General features: G+C 41.3%; 1 protein-coding gene across 1 annotated transcript in view; it reads left to right on the forward strand.

Annotated features, from left to right (window-relative positions):
• crhr1 (corticotropin releasing hormone receptor 1) overlaps positions 1 to 18,132 on the forward strand; it is a 201,654-nt gene that overhangs the window by 103,459 nt on the left and 80,063 nt on the right. Inside the window, exons 8-10 of the mRNA XM_078938018.1 lie at positions 1,277 to 1,430; positions 4,395 to 4,455; positions 8,189 to 8,261. Coding sequence (XP_078794144.1) covers positions 1,277 to 1,430; positions 4,395 to 4,455; positions 8,189 to 8,261 — 288 coding nt within the window. The remainder of the gene's footprint in view (positions 1 to 1,276; positions 1,431 to 4,394; positions 4,456 to 8,188; positions 8,262 to 18,132) is intronic.

An 18,132-nucleotide genomic window follows, 5' to 3' on the forward strand; every position in this document is an offset into this window, starting at 1 on the left:
ATTTCTGCAAACCGTCTAAGCTTGCGGACAAAGAAACGAGTGGCAATGCTTTGAGGCTATTGTGCGAGAGATTTTATTTTTTAAAGCTGTTGTACGTAAACAAACCTGACTTAGATGTGCATTGGCAAGAGTCTGACGATACGATACGTATAGAGATACTGTACCGGAACAATTTTTCAATATGTTTTTACCTTAAAAAAAAACTCTACCTGAATATTAATACGACTTTTATTGTAATAAAATGGTCAAATTCATTTTACTTATCAACACCATATTTTTTTAGGATAAGAAAAAAAATAGAATGCATTTGCCTTCACCAATTAGGTTGTAAAACTATGATTAAGGAAATAAGTTGCTGTTTATTTCCAACATTACTAAATGTCACATCTTCAGTACTTTTAAACGATTCAGGAGCCTGAACCGTGCTTAAACTGGTGTTTAAAAAATAAAGGAAAAAGAAATGTCAATTTTGATGTGTGATGAGGCAGCACGGCAGGGTGAAGAAGAGCACTTAAATGGTGTTAAGATGCTGTATTTACATGACAGTCTGCAGCTGCAGCTCCGTTTTCTCACATGCAGAAGTTAACACGGATTTCTCCGCTCATCGCCACGACGTTGGCTTTTTTTGGAGCGTCACATCACGAGGATTCATCAGGTCGCTGAGATAGAACCTACTGCTGTGAAGTTCAACAGAACTTTGGGCTACTTTGCTGACAGCATTTAGGCTGATGCTACTTGCATTCGCCGCTGCGCAGCTGCACTCGCTCCTATCTGAGCCTGCTTCAAAGCACTGCACTTTATATGTTGCTGGCAGGAAAATGGCACAGAGTTTCGGTTCGATAGCCATCCCAAGTAAAAACTAAGTAGTGCATGTCATAACAACATAACCCGCTGGGCTGCTGGGCATTTAGCATTTAACACAAGCTGATTTTCGCTGAGATTTTGTAGTTGTTTTGTGCGGTGAAGAGCTGCTCAAAGAGGCTCCGTGTGCTCTGCTGCCAACTAGCGGTCAGAGGTTTAAGTGAAAAACAAGAGTCAGATGCTAAAAAACGCTCATAGATAAATAAATAAATGTCGTCCTGACAGCATTTTAAATCAACACAAATATCACCAAATGAAATATTGTGATATCTCACCCAATCGATTTTTCCCTTACATGATAAAAAGCATTGTGTCGTCTGCAAAAACGACAATAGTTTGGATAGCTGTTTCAAGAAAGCAGCTTCTGTTTCTCATGCTTCACATTGAACTTCACCAAAGTCTTTTTCCTTTTCAGATCTGGTGTCGCCTGGTTACCGCCTCCTTTAACTATTTCCATTCAACCAACTTCTTCTGGATGTTTGGAGAAGGCTGCTACCTCCACACGGCCATTGTCCTCACATACTCCACTGACAAGCTCCGCAAGTGGATGTTCATCTGCATTGGCTGGTGTAAGTATACGCTGCATGTCTAATATCCAATCAAGCAAATGTAAAAGTCTTTTGACTTTTTCTTGTGAATGATTCTGTCGTGCAGCAGTCCTGGGCTGCAAGGACCAGATTGTTTTCACAAATCGTCTTTCTTACTTCGCCTTTGAGGGACAATTTCTCCCCTGCCAGAAACTCACCAATATTTGCACACAACCCAGTAAGCCCATTGAAACGACTATTGTTGTGATTATGGGCTATATACATTTTTTTAAATATAATTGAATAGTAACCGGTGAAGGTGAATTTTACACGAAGTGAGAGGGCCCCCCCCCCCCCCAAAAAAAAAAAAAGACATCACGCAGGCGACACCGTTGAATAGAGCCAAAATGTCTTATGGGGCTAAAAAACAGTGGGCTCAACATTGAGTAGTTACACCAAAACAGTCGTGTCAGGAATTTCAAAAAGAAGTTTTGAAATATTTATGGGATAGCCACAGGACCCATTAGGCTATTTTGTAGCAAAGTATAACATTTGGCGATTTCCACATTTTTCCACAATATGGGAAATGAAAACGTTACATTAATGAAGTTTTACACACAAGCTGCCAGGTCAAGTCTGTAACCACAAGCAAAGTTTTGTTGACCTTTAACCTTGAAAAGGCGTCGCCATCTTAAATTTTCCAGGATAATCTCCTTTATTACCAGTTACAAATGTAAACTTCTCCAACAGATTTCAACCTCCAGACTCCTTGAGCATCATTGGGAAGCTACTTGTGAAAAAATGTTGGAATTAGAAGTTGTAGGTTATGAACGGGGAGGGGGAGGGGGGATTCCTGTTCCTCGCATGCTTTTTACTGAAATGCTGTGAAAATGTTACACATGAATCCTTCACTCAAGCCGAATGAAACATTATGACCATATTAGGACAGTGGGCGTGGCTAACAAACCCCCCATTGCCAAGGACATCCAAAACATTGTTTGTTGCATTACAAAACATGATTGTTCATGTTCTGGTCATTTTGCATGATTACATTTTGAAACTTGTGTTTTCTCACTGTGAGAGTATTTCTACTGGAGTTAAATGCAAATCTGGGCCACATTTTCGTGTTCAGAGAGCCACACGCCCTGAGTCAGCACAGCAAGGTCAGGAAACTGCAGATGTGGGCCAAAAGGGATCTGGGCCACATCTGACTGACCTTATTCCCAGTTCAGGTGACCAATCAAGGCCTAAATCCCCAAAAGCTAAAAGTCCTTAAAACATGTTTGTAGGTCTGAACTAAAACTGAGCCAGAGGAAATGAAAACGTTTCTATCTGGACTATAAAGTATCAAATTAGGACACTAAGATGTCCTGTTTGAAGGTTTTGTGGGGTGATGATAGCAATTTTCATCCTTCTTTAGTACAAAATGACCACATGTCCCCACATCATCGTTGTCCACTTCAAAAAGCCACTTGTGGTCCCTGACTGAATTTAAGATAGGAGTTAGCAGGTTATATGGCGAATAGGTGAAAGAGTACAGCCCATATGAGATTGTAAAAATGCCAATGACTTTTTGTGAAAGTACAATGTTCGGGTCAAGCTCATCATCCGTTCATCTTGGATCTTATATCTAAAAACTCACCCATTTCTTTTTAATTTAGCTCTCAATCTTTTTTCTTATTTCAAGAAAACCATCTACAGTAGAATCATATATTTCTGTTTCACCTGACTGTCAACCACAAACAACCATCATGAGAGTCTGAACTGATGTCAGACATTCAGAGGTTTTCTGTTTCCTTGCATGGGCCTTAGGTTTTTACCATTTAATTTTAACCGTGTTTCAAAAATTTGCAAAATCTGTTAAAAGTTGTAGATTCTGACAGTTCTTTAAAATGGGAAACATACTATAAAGTGCATTAAGTAGCGAGTACTGAAAGAATCCTGACAAAACCTTGGAAAATACATTTTGACATCTTTCCCAGTAAAGGTTTTCTCCCAGTTTAGCTTATTTATATTTTACGTTATTCCAGCAAGTTTAGCATCAGTCTTTTGTCCTTTTCTGTCATTTAACACAGACACAGAGAGCAATTTGCTATGTCTATAAGTGCTATACGTCTTTCAACAATGAAAGTTAAGTTTAGATGCTTAAGTTGAGACACTTCCCATCATGCATGACTATTTTCCATCATTGTGACTCCAAATAATCCATGAAAGACAGCCAACAATAGCACAGAGTTGGCTAAACGAAGACACCGGGATTTGGTTTGACAGCTGCAAAATTCATTGTGAAAAGCTCACAATCCCTCTGTTTCACACTGTCAAGCTAAACTATGTGCTGCTGGAATTAAGAGCATTGTGTCAGCTGCACTCCATTTCCCACTGGGTGTAGTGTGAAGGATCTGCATGCAGAAGGTGGCAGCATATTTCAGAGCTGCTGTAAAAAATGATTAAATCAGATCGCATTTCTTGTGTTTGACACAGCTGTAATTTGCTGGCTTTACCGACCCGCATGTCAGCAAGTTTATGAAAACAGATTAACACTGCAAGACAAAGGAAGCTTTGGCTCTTTGAGATGTTCCTAAGGTTTCGAATTACACAAAGGAAGGGGAATCGCTAATGACGTCGAAAGTTTCCAAAAATTAGGATCCCCCAAATGTGTGACATGACGGCTTGTAAAGCCTTCATGCTTCTGTTGCTGCCAATTTGGTGTGAGTAATTGCTGTTTGTCTGCTTTATTAAACCTCTATAAGTGTGTTAATCATCAGATCACTTCGCATTATCATCAACCAAAGTTAGGCTCTTTATTCCTGCAAATAGAAGCAGTTGGATGCTGACAACTCTTGGCTTGCATCTGCACACAGCGGCACACAAACAGCAATTTCTTCTGACAGAGCCTGGCAGCCACCAGTGGTGTCCCTGGAAAAAAAATATCACCTATCTTCATCACTTGCACGAATATCTGTGTTTAACATGTAAGAATTGTTTTGCTGTTTCTTCACTTCACAGGTATACCATTCCCCATAATAGTGGCGTGGGCCATTGGGAAGCTCTACTACGACAATGAAAAGTAAGCTTTTGGCTACATTAACTTTTTTTCTTTCAAAGAAAAAGGCAAAACTCATAAAGGAGATAAATGTCTGTTAATTATCTGTTGTAGTCACATCAGCATTGTGAAATAGTCTTTAATATTTATCGAGCCTGGCATCATTTCCACTTTGACTGAAAGTGTTTGTTCTCGTTTGCCAACTATTAACACTCTGAAAATGGGTTCTACATTCACAGTGTGAGCCAAATGAAAAAAATATGCAAAGCCCCAACATTTCCTATTTCTCTGCTCCATAGAGCTCTAATGTTCAAAAACTATTAGAAGTCACGAATGACACGTTGCTCCGTCATAACAAACCTATACTCTATGTCTTGATACGAACCACTCCCACATGGACCAGCTGGCAGTCAGGAATGCTCAGCGGCGCAGTAAATGTATGAGAATCAACTCGGATAGCCAAGTGTAGCAAGGTTTTGGCTTTGGGTTGTTTGCCCATTAGCTACAGAGAACAAGCCTACCAGCGCATGTGGAAGCAGAAACACAACTAGGAAGGCAGCTGAAGATGCATGAATTGATAACTTGGCAGCTGGTAACTATTTGTTTATGTACACGTCAAACGAGAGCAAATAATGATCTCTTCCCACACAGGCCTCAATATAGCCCAAGCCTGCTCTTTGTAACACGCAGATGAATCAGGACTAACATGAGATTTCCATGTTTCAATCATTTTCTCAACGTTTTTGTTTTTCTGGATAGAATCGTTAACCAGACTCCAACTGCAGTGATAAAAAAAAAAGCATTTAAATGTGATGGATGAGTAATAAATTCATCATAAAAGCTGACCGGCTCACAGTGTTTGGTAAATGGAAGTCCTCAAAAAGATTTTGAATCTAAACTATTGACTGCTTCTAATGGTAGATTTTTCCTCAAGGACGGACCAGATCCTTAAGAACTTTAGGAAATTCTGTCTCATAAACTCCTCTTCCAGTAAAACATGGCCTCGGTTGTTTTTGAGTTTGCAGAAAATTTTTGTGGTAGATCTTCTTCATGATTCCCATCCTTCTAAATCGATCCAGACTCAGTTCTACGTGCCTTTAATTGCTGGGGTCAGATTCATTTTTCAAACCAAAATTTCCTCCTGAAACAATTTTCTTTCTGCTTTTTGTCTTCGGCTTGTTTTTTTAAAGCCTTTAGGCAGCGGTTTTGGAGCCAAAATCTTGAATGTCACGATCTCAGTTCACTTTGAGCTATTTTCCTAACTGTAGACAAAAAGACTTTTGTCTTGGGGGCTGATAAACTCTTGTGCACAATGTAGGCTTCACTGTTCAGGGTTTGATTTGGTCAACTCAGCAATTTTTTAAGTTATAATTATAACATAGTGGGAAAAAACGCAGTTACTCTTTTTTTTTATAAGTTACTGTATTTTCCCCACCAATGGGCACAATAGATCATAAGTCACTTTGTCAAGAGTGGTCTATTTTCAAACTTATGTTATATGTAAGGCCCACTGGACTATAGGGTGCATTAAGAGTCAGACAAAGAGAGTCAAAGATGAGTCCGTCAGTCAGTCAGACTTTATTAACTGCATTCACAATAACTCTAGAACTTGTTTGTAACACGCTACACGTTAGCCATGTTAGAAGTGATAGCGTGTTCACAACACCTGTATTTTGCTCAACAGGTAAAAAACAGACTGAAGCTACTAAAACAAACAATACTGTGACTATGCTAACTCCCAACCTCATTAATAACATGTAAAAAAAACACAGTCTGACACGTTATCTGCTTTATCTGCTAGAGTATTCACAAAAACACCCAACCAGACATTTGTAAAGAGCGCCGTGTACCTCTCAAGTATAACAACCAGTTCAATTGTTCATTTATAAGTTGTTCCAGATTATAAGACGCATTGCTGTAGTTGTTGTTTTTTTTAATTGAGGCTTTTGGGTGTCCCTTGTAGTGCGGGAAAACATTAACAGAATTATATTTGCTAAAGGCCGTCTACAGAAACGCCCTCGTAACTTTTTTTCAGATGTGCACTGACCTTTAGAACTCCTTATTGCCGCACATGTTTGTTAATTTATTTGATGTAGTCTAATGAGCATTTTTCCTTTGGCACAGTGACTAGCAACTACAAATATTCACGTTTGCTCAAAGAAATTCAAAGTGCCTTATTATTAATTTTAGCATCTCTAAAGGATTCAACTGCTGGTTGTTGTTATTTTCTATAGTTGTTTTTCTTTTCTTTTTCTTTTGGCCAACCACCAGGAGAACATGTCTGCCAGGATTGCTCACCTCTGCGTCTGCTGAATCATTTCATTTAGTTGCAAACGATAGATCCTGCTATTATTTCCAAAGCAGAACACTATGAAAGTATAATTATCAAAAGGCTTTAAGAACACATTGGCATCCAAATACCAAACAAACAATGGTTTTTAAAAAAAGGAATACAGAATCTGCTGAAAGGCTCTGGATAGGTTTCTTTAACCTATAAGGGGAAAGACAATCGGTATTATATTTCAGAATCCCAAATTAAAGTTTGTTTGGCTAGTGTGATCATGCTGTTCCATCCTCAGATGAGATTTGGGTGACTGTGCTGGGTGTTTAACCACAGTGTGGTGTAGAGACATAGTTCTGGTGTGATTCTCTGAAGGTTGGACATCAATTACGTTAGGTAGTGTGTTTTTTGCTCAAAAACACCCAAACCATACAACTGCAATCAACACCGTGTTTCATTAGACAGACTTGACCTTCCTCTGCGCCCCCAAACTCATCAGGATTGTGTTTTGGGTTAATGGTGAACCAATGAAAATGTGAATAAAGAATTGGCAATTGCCTTTCTGGTCCAGATATTTAAAAGCAGTATGAGAGTTAGGCAGTAGAAGTTATTAGGCCAAGAATCTCTGACCACACCAGTGCCATTATGTGTGGGCCTGCAGAGAAGCTTGCACCAGTCAATGAAATACCATGTAACAGCAAAGAGACACAAATTACAAACTTTAAGTGTGTTTTAAAAGAAAAATGATAAACCCTTTGTTGTTCTGCAGTCGTTTTTTTTTTTAAATGTACAAAGACAAATCACTGCTGTTGTCCATTGGTGTCCTGCCCCTGGTGACTGTTGGGATAGGCTCCAGCAGTCCCCAAACACAATAGTGGCTTTAGAAAAAAGAGGGATTAGCACTGCTCTGATCCACAGCTATTATAGGTAAAGAACTCTCGCCAAACAATCTGGGTCATGCTGTTACCTTGACTATAACCCCGACCTGGGCTGTGCCGGGGGTTTATTCTAGTCTGAATGCGTGATCAGTCCTGCTTTGATGAGCAGGGGACGAGAAGTTGAAACAAAGCCGGACATCTGCTGCTTGTTTAGTAAATATTTATGTCCACATGTGAGGTTTAGTCTGAGAGCCACACCGTCTAGATGAAATACTTTCCTTTTGATGTCTGGTTTCTTCAAAAGAAGTGATAAGATCTCCCAGGTCAGTCCCTAAATGTCAGGAACATCAGGAAGCTGCTATGACAGACCGTGTTTGAAAATACAAAAAGCAGCATCATTCCTGCTAAAAGATGTTTCTGCTTGAGGAGATGAGAGTTCCTCTGGGCCATACTATGGGAAATTCATTGAGTGGAAACCCCCCTGAACTCAAATTAGCTAATTAATACTGACACGTGCAGCAGGAGGATTACAAGCGTCGGTGCAAATTCTCCTGACAGTCGGAACACGACCTTAATGACTGCTGTTGTGACGTTTCAGGTGCTGGTTTGGGAAGAAGGCTGGTGTGTACACCGACTACATCTACCAAGGTCCCATGATCCTTGTGTTGGTGGTAAGATTCTTTATTGCTCCTGCGGGAATCACAGAATTCCCTGTGCTTCCATATTTAGCCTTAAATTTACCTTTTAATGTTTTGCAATTCAGAGTCATTCCTTGTTTCAACCATTTATGAGAACTGATCTAAGTGACCCCTTTCCCCAGGCGATCCGAATGGTAAGTCCCATAGACTTTTATAGAGAAATAAACAGCTATTACTCACTCATTCTATTTGTTAATCCCCATTCTTGATAAAATACCTTTTTTAACATGTTCTTGATAATCCAAATTTTGTTTTCATGATATTTTTCTGTAGTGAAAGGTATTCAAGAAATAAACTGACCAATCAGATGCCTCAATAAAAGTAGATGGGCTCACGTCAAAAGTTTGAAACGTTTGATTTATGTAGCCCGCTTTCAGTGAAAGGGATGTGGCCTTCCAACAAGCTCACTCCTGATTGGTAATAGTGGTTGCCCTAGAAACTTTGAGTCACACCAACTCAGACCAATCACTGCTTACTGACGCAGTCTGGCTCCAACATGGGAAAAACAGAAAAGACTTTATTTGGTTGGAGCAGTAAGTCATTTTCTATGGGTGATATTACATTCACTTCATCCAGTTCTTGCATGGAGTCATTGGTTTCAACATGCATTCATAGAAAAATCTTAATAATTTACATCAGGTAGCAACACCTGGGTTTAAATTCTGGTGGTTTTCATCATAAAGTTGATTCTTTAGGAAAAGATGATCAACTCTGAGACATTTTCATACCCGAAGGGCACGTTTCCATGACTTTTTTATTTATAAACAAACAAACAAACAAACATAAATCCTAATTTTATCCCAGCTAACTTAACTTTTATCTATAGCCTCAAGAAATGAAAAGAAAATGGACAAGAAATACCTCCTCAGCTGAGTTTCCCTCTGATATTCATCCCTTTGGCAGGGCTCACATGAAAGTCTCTGTCGTTTATCCCGAGACTTACTCCCAGCTCCTTCTACAAGCTTTAGTCATCTGTTGTCTGCCCAACACTAACTTCCCTCTGATTTAACTGCCAAAACACTGTCCTTGGTCTGGTGGTGCAACTCTAAGTACATCTTTTTCAACATGACGCTTACAGTATGTAAAGGGTTTTGTCTCACTTTCATCCTGTGTTTGTCGTCAGTTGTGGCATAATTCATTCATGGCAAAGTCTGCCTCGAGAGATTGGTTATCTATTGTTTTGTTCTAAGGAATTAATGTGTTTAATTTTCAAACAAAAATTGGCACAAATGCTGTTAACTGTAAGTGGTATTACTGCAGAGTGAAGGCATTCAGGAACAACACTAAGTCAGCCATGAAGTGGTAGATCACACAGAGTCACAGCAGGGTCACTGGCAGCTGAGGCTCGCTGTGCGTAAAAGTCGCCAACACTCTGCTAACTCCACAGCTGAAGAGTTCAGACTTCCTCTGGCGTGAACGTAATCACAAACACTGTGGAGCAACCACTAAATGAAACAAGTTTCATGGCTGAACAGCTCCAAGTCCGTATCCAAGTGTGAAGCGAATTGTTGCAAAACATCACTGATCTGGTGAGTGAAACCATGGAAACGCTCTCCAGCGTGATGAATCATGCTTCGCTGTCGTAAAGCTTGACGGCACTCTATCAAATGCAAAGACTGAGGAATGCAGCGTGATTGGATGTAATGAACTTTGAGTCACGTTTAGTTTTTCAGAAGTGTTATTCAACTTACAGTTCTGCTGCAGTTAAAGGTAATGTGTTTAACACAAGAACACAGTGATTGTCAAGCTTGGAATTTGAATCCTTGACCAACTAATTGACTGACAACTCAACCCACCTTCCATTTAAAGTCCCACTCTGATCATCATTTAATCTATTTTCAAAGCGTTCCCAGTGGTCTTTTAATTCTGTTTAGGCCATTTTTACCCAAAATCCCAAAACCTGTGTTGGTTTCTAGGACATAGTTTCTGCAAAGCGGCAGCAGTTTGTTAGACATTCCCCTCTGAGTTGTGGACGCGAATGTTGGCTCTGAGCAACCCCATCCACCCTTCCTATGTCATAACTGGAAGCTCTCTGTTCACTCACACTCTCTCCCACTAGCTTACAGCCCCTCACACCCTCAACTTTACATTAGCGGTGCAACAAAAATGGCGAGCGATATTGGAGCTATCCACCCGTATAGTTTTAATCCAGATTCCAGCAGAGATCTATGAGTGGATGCATCGGAATAGAGCGGAGAAGGGAACATTTAGCATATTTTCTATGAAAAAAAATACAATCAGAAAAAAACAAAAACACAGTTTTCTTAGTGGATCTGGGTTGTTTTTAGCCTGTTTTTTTGATTGGTCTTTTGGAGATTACAGAACTGTTTTTTTTTTTTTTTTTTACAGTGATTCAGGAGGAATTACATTCAGACAAATGTCACACAAACTTGCTGTAAAGTTTGGACTTAAAGATTTGTGAGCAGTTTCATGCTCAAAATGTAAATTCTTTTGTTTCATGGAATCGATAGACAGCCATCCACATTTCTCATAATTTCTGACAAAAAAGGTAATTCAGAAGCTTTTGGATAGATTTGAGAAACGTGTTGCAGATGGCTTACTATTCCTTTTACCTAACCTTGGCGCATGAACTTATTTGTAGCTATGAAAAATTTAAGTTCACCTGTGTGCTTGCTTTCCAGTAGATATGAGCGACCTTGGGATTATTTCAGGCAGGCAGCTCAGCAGTGCGTTTACCTTATTACTCCTTCCTGTGGGCGGTTCAGCCTGATTAACTCACCTGTTCAGCGTCCTACTTAAGTTCCAGGTGTGCGATCCAATCCCTCTCATTCCATTTCTGGGAGCTCTGCGTTCGTTGCCCCACCCTCCTTCCACCTGTGAGCTCCGTTAGGGGTAGTTCAATACCCAAGGTTTTTTATGGAGATCTTTGCTTATTGTATCTGAACGGAGCCTTATGCCAAACTAAAAGAAATAAAAATGTCTTTACTGCATGAGTTGTCTGACTAAAATGCCATTAAGGTAATTTAGGAGCCAAAGCGCTTTGATCCACAGTTGCATCAGTATGCGTCAAGGTGCTGTGAGCTTAGTGAGGACCGTTTCCTAATTCAGCATAGCTAATCACAAAATAAGATCTTCAAAAGATGGTTGGAGAAGTGTAGTGTTGAAGAACAAGGCTGCTCTTCATGGAGACATTGTTTCAACTCAGTCAAACGTGTTTGGGTTGTAATCATAATTAAAGCTACAAGTAGCATTTAGCGGGCCCGAGCACGTGCGACCGCATGGCACGAGCGACCGCCCCGTGAGCAACGCCCTGCTCGAGCCATTCTCGTCGTTTTTTCTTGTCCATTCTGGAGCTCCAAGCTATTGTTAATACGACAGCAGCCTGGGGGGGGGGGGGGGCTGTAATCTGTTGCCTTAAGGGACAAAGACTTTTGCATATAGCATGAAAAAAATTCAAGCAATGATGATAATTGCTATCACTGTCCCTAAGGATGAGAACAATAGAACTCATTCAATTTCCACTACAATGTCTAGATGAGTGTCAGCTATGTCTGATAACTTGGCCAATTAGCTGGACCGGGATCTTGCAAAGTGCAGGTGGTTAACGTCCAGTGTGATGAGTCTGTGGACGGCAACAGTACAGCATAGCTTTTGGTTTCCACAAGAGAAGAATTCCTGACACATCTGCCCTAACAGACAACTACAAGAGGAGTTGAAATGTATAACACGGTGAAGGAGTTTTTGTGCAGAAAAAAGGTACAATTAGAAAAGCTGGTAGCAGTGACTGCAGATGGGACTCCTGCTATGATCAATAGACAAACAGGTTTCATCACTCACTGTAAAGCTGACCCAGACTTTCCAAAATGTCTGCATTACTGCTGCGTCATTCACCAGCAGGCCTTATGTGCAGAAGTGATTGGCTCTGGACATATAATGACTCTTATTCTGAAAATCGTAAGCAACCTCAGCTGCAAAGCAAAACAGCACAGGATTTTTAAGGTGCTATTGGAGGAGATGTCTGTTGAATATGGTGAATATGAACATTGTGAATCTGAACTTGCATTCTTGACTGACATTACTGGAAAACTAAACCACTTGATCTGCGAGCTGCAAGACAATGGCAAAACTATTTTTTTTTGACCAGCCTGCCTGAGCCAGTGTTTTTCTTGTGGGGATCTTTTCTGCCAGGGCTTGTCAGCTTGGTCAGTGGATGTTGCTGCAGTTGTCTCCCTTGCTGGGACAGCTGGAGTTAAACACAGCAGCTCACGGCTCTGAAGTGGACCCCGTTGCTGTCCCAGTCTGGATGGGCACTGTGGCGATGTTCCAATGGCCAGGCTGGCTCCTGGTATAAAGAGATTCCCAAATACCATTTCCTAACCGCAGAGCCAAGGATGTGTTTACATGTTTAGGTCAAAAATGTGATGGACAGCTTCATGTTGTCTATTGATGTGAGTTTAAACCTAAACATGCCACCCTGTTATTAATCCAGTTGATATGGTTCTCCATCTGTGTCTAGGTGATAGAAAAGCATTTTTTTTTATATTTACAGCTCTAAGCAAACAAACAGTTGTCTATATAAAAGAGCTTTTACAATTGTGCACTTTTAGCAGGTCTCTGAGTTCATGTGACCAATGTATGGTGGATTTTCACAGACCTTGTTTAAAACTGAAGGTGAGAGAGACTTAGAGAAATGGCTTCATTGTTCTGGAGTTCTTTGTTTCATCCACAGAAGAGTAGAATTGGTGATTGATTTTGAAAAGCTGCTGAAAAAAGTATCTTTTTCAAATTGCAATTTCTAACTTGGGTTTTACATTTTGTGTTCCATTTTTTGTGCTTTAATTGGGAAGCATTTGTTATTTGTTTGGTGTTTTTAAGGTTCTGCAAATATACACATCATTTTTTAGAGACATTTGTTATCAGTTGTGTTTGTTGATTTGTAGTTTAATTTCATTGGATGTATAGATGTCGTGTGGGGGGGAGGCTCGAGAGCAGGTAGGACCCAGGCGCAGAGACGGGAGGCAAACGGGTTCAGGGCAAGTGGGTTTATTTAACTAACAAAAAGCGCTGCAGAGCAGGATGACAAAACTAAAAACAAAAACTTACTGTGGCATGGCAAGGGACATGGACGCCAGACAAGAAGACGTGATCAACATGAGCAGAAGTTAATGGACCAGCACAGGAGGAAGGCAGAGACAAGACTTATATACAGACAGGGCAGACAAGACACAGGTGAACACGATTAGGGCAGATGGGGACCAAAGGAAGTAAAACTCAAGAAACATGACAAGACAGGAAACCTTTCAAAATAAAACAGGAAACAGAACCAAACAAGACAGAACAAGAACTAAAGCGGAAAAAAAGACAACAAACTGAAACCATGACAATAGAAAGGAAAAGAAGTTCAAACATTGATTATAAAAAAGGATATAAGAGATAAAAAAAAAGAAAAAGGAAAAGAAAAAAGATAAAATATTGATTTAATTGCATTTTGAATGAATAAAAAACAATGATTAATAGAATCAGAATCAGAATCAGGAATCAGAAAAAGTTTTATTGCCAGGTTCAGTAGAGCGCACTTTACAAAACGAGGAATTTGACTTGGTGTATAGTGCAATTAAGAATAAGTTAAAAATTAAGTTAACAACAACAACACACTATATACAGTAGAGTAAGGTGAATTAAAGTGGGAGCACAGATGGGCTGGGATGGTGGGGCCTGTAAGTGGCACCGACAGTCCTTTGGTGGGCGGGGGGGGAGGGGGGGTCACCTGGGGGAGTTGGGGTACTGTTCAGCAGGCTGGCTGCAGTGGGGAAGAAGCTGTTCTTGTGGCGCGAGGTCCTGGTCCTTATGGACCGGAGCCTCTTGCCAGAAGGGAGGGGCCGAAAGAGATTATGTCCTGGATGAGAGGGGTTGGCTACAATCCTGGCTGCCCGCCTCCAGGTCCTGGAGATGTGCAGCTCCTGGAGAGACGGGAGGTGGCAGCCGATCACCTTCTCTGCTGAGTGGATGACGCGTTGCAGCTTGGCCTTGTCTCTGGCCGTGGCCGCAGCGAACCAGACTGTGATGGAGGACGTGAGGGTGGATTCGATGATGGCGGTGTAAAAGTCTACCAGCATCTTTTCAGGGAGGTGAAACTTCGTCAGCTGCCTCAGGAAGTACATCCTCTGCTGGACCTTCTTAGTGATGGAGCTGATGTTCTGCTCCCACTTGAGGTCCTGGCTGATGATGGTTCCCAGGAAGCAGAAGGACTCCACAGAGGTCACCGGGGAGTCACAGAGGATGACAGGGGGGAGGGGGGCTGGGGCCTTCCTGAAGTCCACTGTCATCTCCACTGTCTTCAGAGCATTAAGCTCCAGGTTGTTAGCGCTGCACTATGACACCAGCCTGGCTATTTCACTCCTGTAGGCCGACTCATCTCCGTCAGAGATGAGGCCGAGGAGTGTGGTGTCGTCAGCAAACTTCAGGAGTTTGACAGACAGGTGACCAGCTGTGCAGCTGTTTGTGTACAGGGAGAGTAACAGGGGTGAAAGGACACAGCCCTGGGGGGATCGGGTGCTTGTGGTCCGAGTATCTGAGACGAGCTTCCCCAGCCTCACATACTGCTGTCTGTCCGTCAGGAAGTCTGTGATCCACCTGCAGGTGGAGTCAGGCACATTCATCTTGGAGAGTTTTTAATACTAAAGATGTATGAAAGACATACCGAAAAAATATGTCTTTCAGTGTTTAACTGGCTGTCTTTGGATTATGCATGCCTGAGTAATGGCCATTCTTACTCCTCATCTCTCTGTTCACTGCTTGCTAATTTACATAGCAGGGGTCCCAGCAGGAGGGGGCGGGGTTGTAACACGACTCCTTCAGCAGAGCCAGGCTGAGAGAGGCTTTGACATGTAAGATGTTAGATGTTAGAATGCCAGATGTTAGAATGACCAGTTCATTTTATATCTATGAAAATATTCAGGGAGCTATGGGACATGTTTAGCTATAGGTCTGTGAAAATTGGTGTCGATTGTTGAAACATAAGTTACCATAAAAAAATGTTTGTTTGGAGTCTAGACAGATTTAACACAGGTTTTTGGATGAAAAGGATTTTTTATAAATCATCTGTTACACTTTTAAGTCTGAAAAAAATATGGAAGGCAGCAAACACAGATCCCTACCGTTTTTAATTTTTTTGTGCTGATATTTGAAAGATAAGTTATGCAAAAAAATAGGTGTTTGCAGTTTTGCCTAAAAAGACGTTTTCGGACCTTTTTGGATGTAATGCTCTCTAAGATGTCACCTGTAACTTCAATCATTCTGAATTTTTTTAGGAAGCAGTAGCACATAAATGCCTATGAAAGTTGAATTCTTGGTGCTGATAACCTAAACAGAATTTATGCTAAAAATCTTTGTTCAGTCCAAAATTTCATTAAAAAAATCAAGTGATGAAGTTTCTCGTAGACCCTATAGTGTTACATATCAAAGCTGGAGGTTATTAAAGGCATCTAATTCTGAAATCTCAGCTTCCTGAGACAAACGGCTGATTTATAATAAATTTCTATTATTTGGGTGCACATAATCGACCACTTCCTGTTACGCAGGCACCGTCAGGTGTACACCCATGAAACTTTACATGATGAGAGAGGACCCTTCTGAGTATCTCCAGTTTTAATTTCATGCACATCGGACAAAGCAAAGAGAAAATACAGGGCAGAATGTGCCCAATGCAATAACTAGGTGGCGCTATAGAGCTCGTCCAAGATTGTCATATCCATGGGTTCAGAATAGAAGCTTCATCATATCCATTGAATTTCAGTGAGATTGGACAAGGAATGTGCACGTGAGAGCAACTTTTGTGTGCATAGCGAGATGCCCAACTTTGCCGCTCTGTCACGACCACACCCCCGCATTGAAAGTTATGGTTTTTTGTCAGAGTAAACTTCAATGGCTTTTCAACAGGTGGACGTCATTTTCAGGTGTGTCGGCTCATCCTACTTGGAGCAGTGATGCTCCAAGTCTAACATGTCATTTCCTCTTGCCAGCAGGTGGCGCTACACTTTTTCCAGATTCTTCCACTGCAGATGTGTTCAGAGTCAGACTACAATCATGCATATCAATTTTGGATCAGATTGGATTATGCATGGCTGAGTAATGGCCATTTTTCTTTTCATGGCGTGTTTTCGAAACAACGTCGAATTTCTACGCGCCGCCACGGTCACAAACAACCGTAAAAACTTAAAAGCTTCGCAATTTAACATCGGACATGTGTTTAGTTTACAAAACCAAAGTTTGTAGTCATTATTCACAAATCTCTAGGAGGAGTTCGTTCTAGAGCGAGGCCTGCAAATGTCCAAAATAGAGCAAAAATGACATATTGACCTCAATATATCAGACTTCCTGTGCGAGTGACAGGTGGGTCCTTTCAGACTTTTTTGTAAGTCTCCATCTGAAGAACATGCCCTGTAAAAATCAAGCTTGTACGTTAAAGCGTATGCGGGGCGTCGGGACAAACGTCACTGTAGGTGGCGCTATCGAGCCGTTTTTGTGCGCCCATGCCAATCTCCTATAAAATACGAAATTTTTCGCGACTCCTGATGTGTGTGCCAAATTTGGTGAGTTTTGGGGTATGTTAAAGGCCTCAAAAAGGCGACTCTTCCGGTAGAATAATAATAATAATAATAATTAAAGCTACAAGTAGCATTTAGCGGGCCCGAGCACGTGCGACCGCATGGCACGAGCGACCGCCCCGTGAGCAACGCCCTGCTCGAGCCATTCTCGTCGTTTTTTCTTGTCCATTCTGGAGCTCCAAGCTAATGTTAATACGACAGCAGCCTGGGGGGGGGGGGGGGGGGGGGGGGGGCTGTAATCTGTTGCCTTAAGGGACAAAGACTTTTGCATATAGCATGAAAAAAATTCAAGCAATGATGATAATTGCTATCACTGTCCCTAAGGATGAGAACAATAGAACTCATTCAATTTCCACTACAATGTCTAGATGAGTGTCAGCTATGTCTGATAACTTGGCCAATTAGCTGGACCGGGATCTTGCAAAGTGCAGGTGGTTAACGTCCAGTGTGATGAGTCTGTGGACGGCAACAGTACAGCATAGCTTTTGGTTTCCACAAGAGAAGAACTCCTGACACATCTGCCCTAACAGACAACTACAAGAGGAGTTGAAATGTATAACACGGTGAAGGAGTTTTTGTGCAGAAAAAGGTACAATTAGAAAAGCTGGTAGCAGTGACTGCAGATGGGACTCCTGCTATGATCAATAGACAAACAGGTTTCATCACTCACTGTAAAGCTGACCCAGACTTTCCAAAATGTCTGCATTACTGCTGCGTCATTCACCAGCAGGCCTTATGTGCAGAAGTGATTGGCTCTGGACATATAATGACTCTTATTCTGAAAATCGTAAACAACCTCAGCTGCAAAGCAAAACAGCACAGGATTTTTAAGGTGCTATTGGAGGAGATGTCTGTTGAATATGGTGAATATGAACATTGTGAATCTGAACTTGCATTCTTGACTGACATTACTGGAAAACTAAACCACTTGATCTGCGAGCTGCAAGACAATGGCAAAACTATTTTTTTTTTTGACCAGCCTGCCTGAGCCAGTGTTTTTCTTGTGGGGATCTTTTCTGCCAGGGCTTGTCAGCTTGGTCAGTGGATGTTGCTGCAGTTGTCTACCTTGCTGGGACAGCTGGAGTTAAACACAGCAGCTCACGGCTCTGAAGTGGACCCCGTTGCTGTCCCAGTCTGGATGGGCACTGTGGCGATGTTCCAATGGCCAGGCTGGCTCCTGGTATAAAGAGATTCCCAAATACCATTTCCTAACCGCAGAGCCAAGGATGTGTTTACATGTTTAGGTCAAAAATGTGATGGACAGCTTCATGTGGTCT

The sequence above is a fragment of the Oryzias latipes genome, chromosome 19 (genome assembly GCF_053564925.1).
Source record: "Oryzias latipes strain Hd-rR chromosome 19, Olatipes_Hd-rR_3.1".
Lineage (NCBI taxonomy): Eukaryota > Metazoa > Chordata > Actinopteri > Beloniformes > Adrianichthyidae > Oryzias > Oryzias latipes.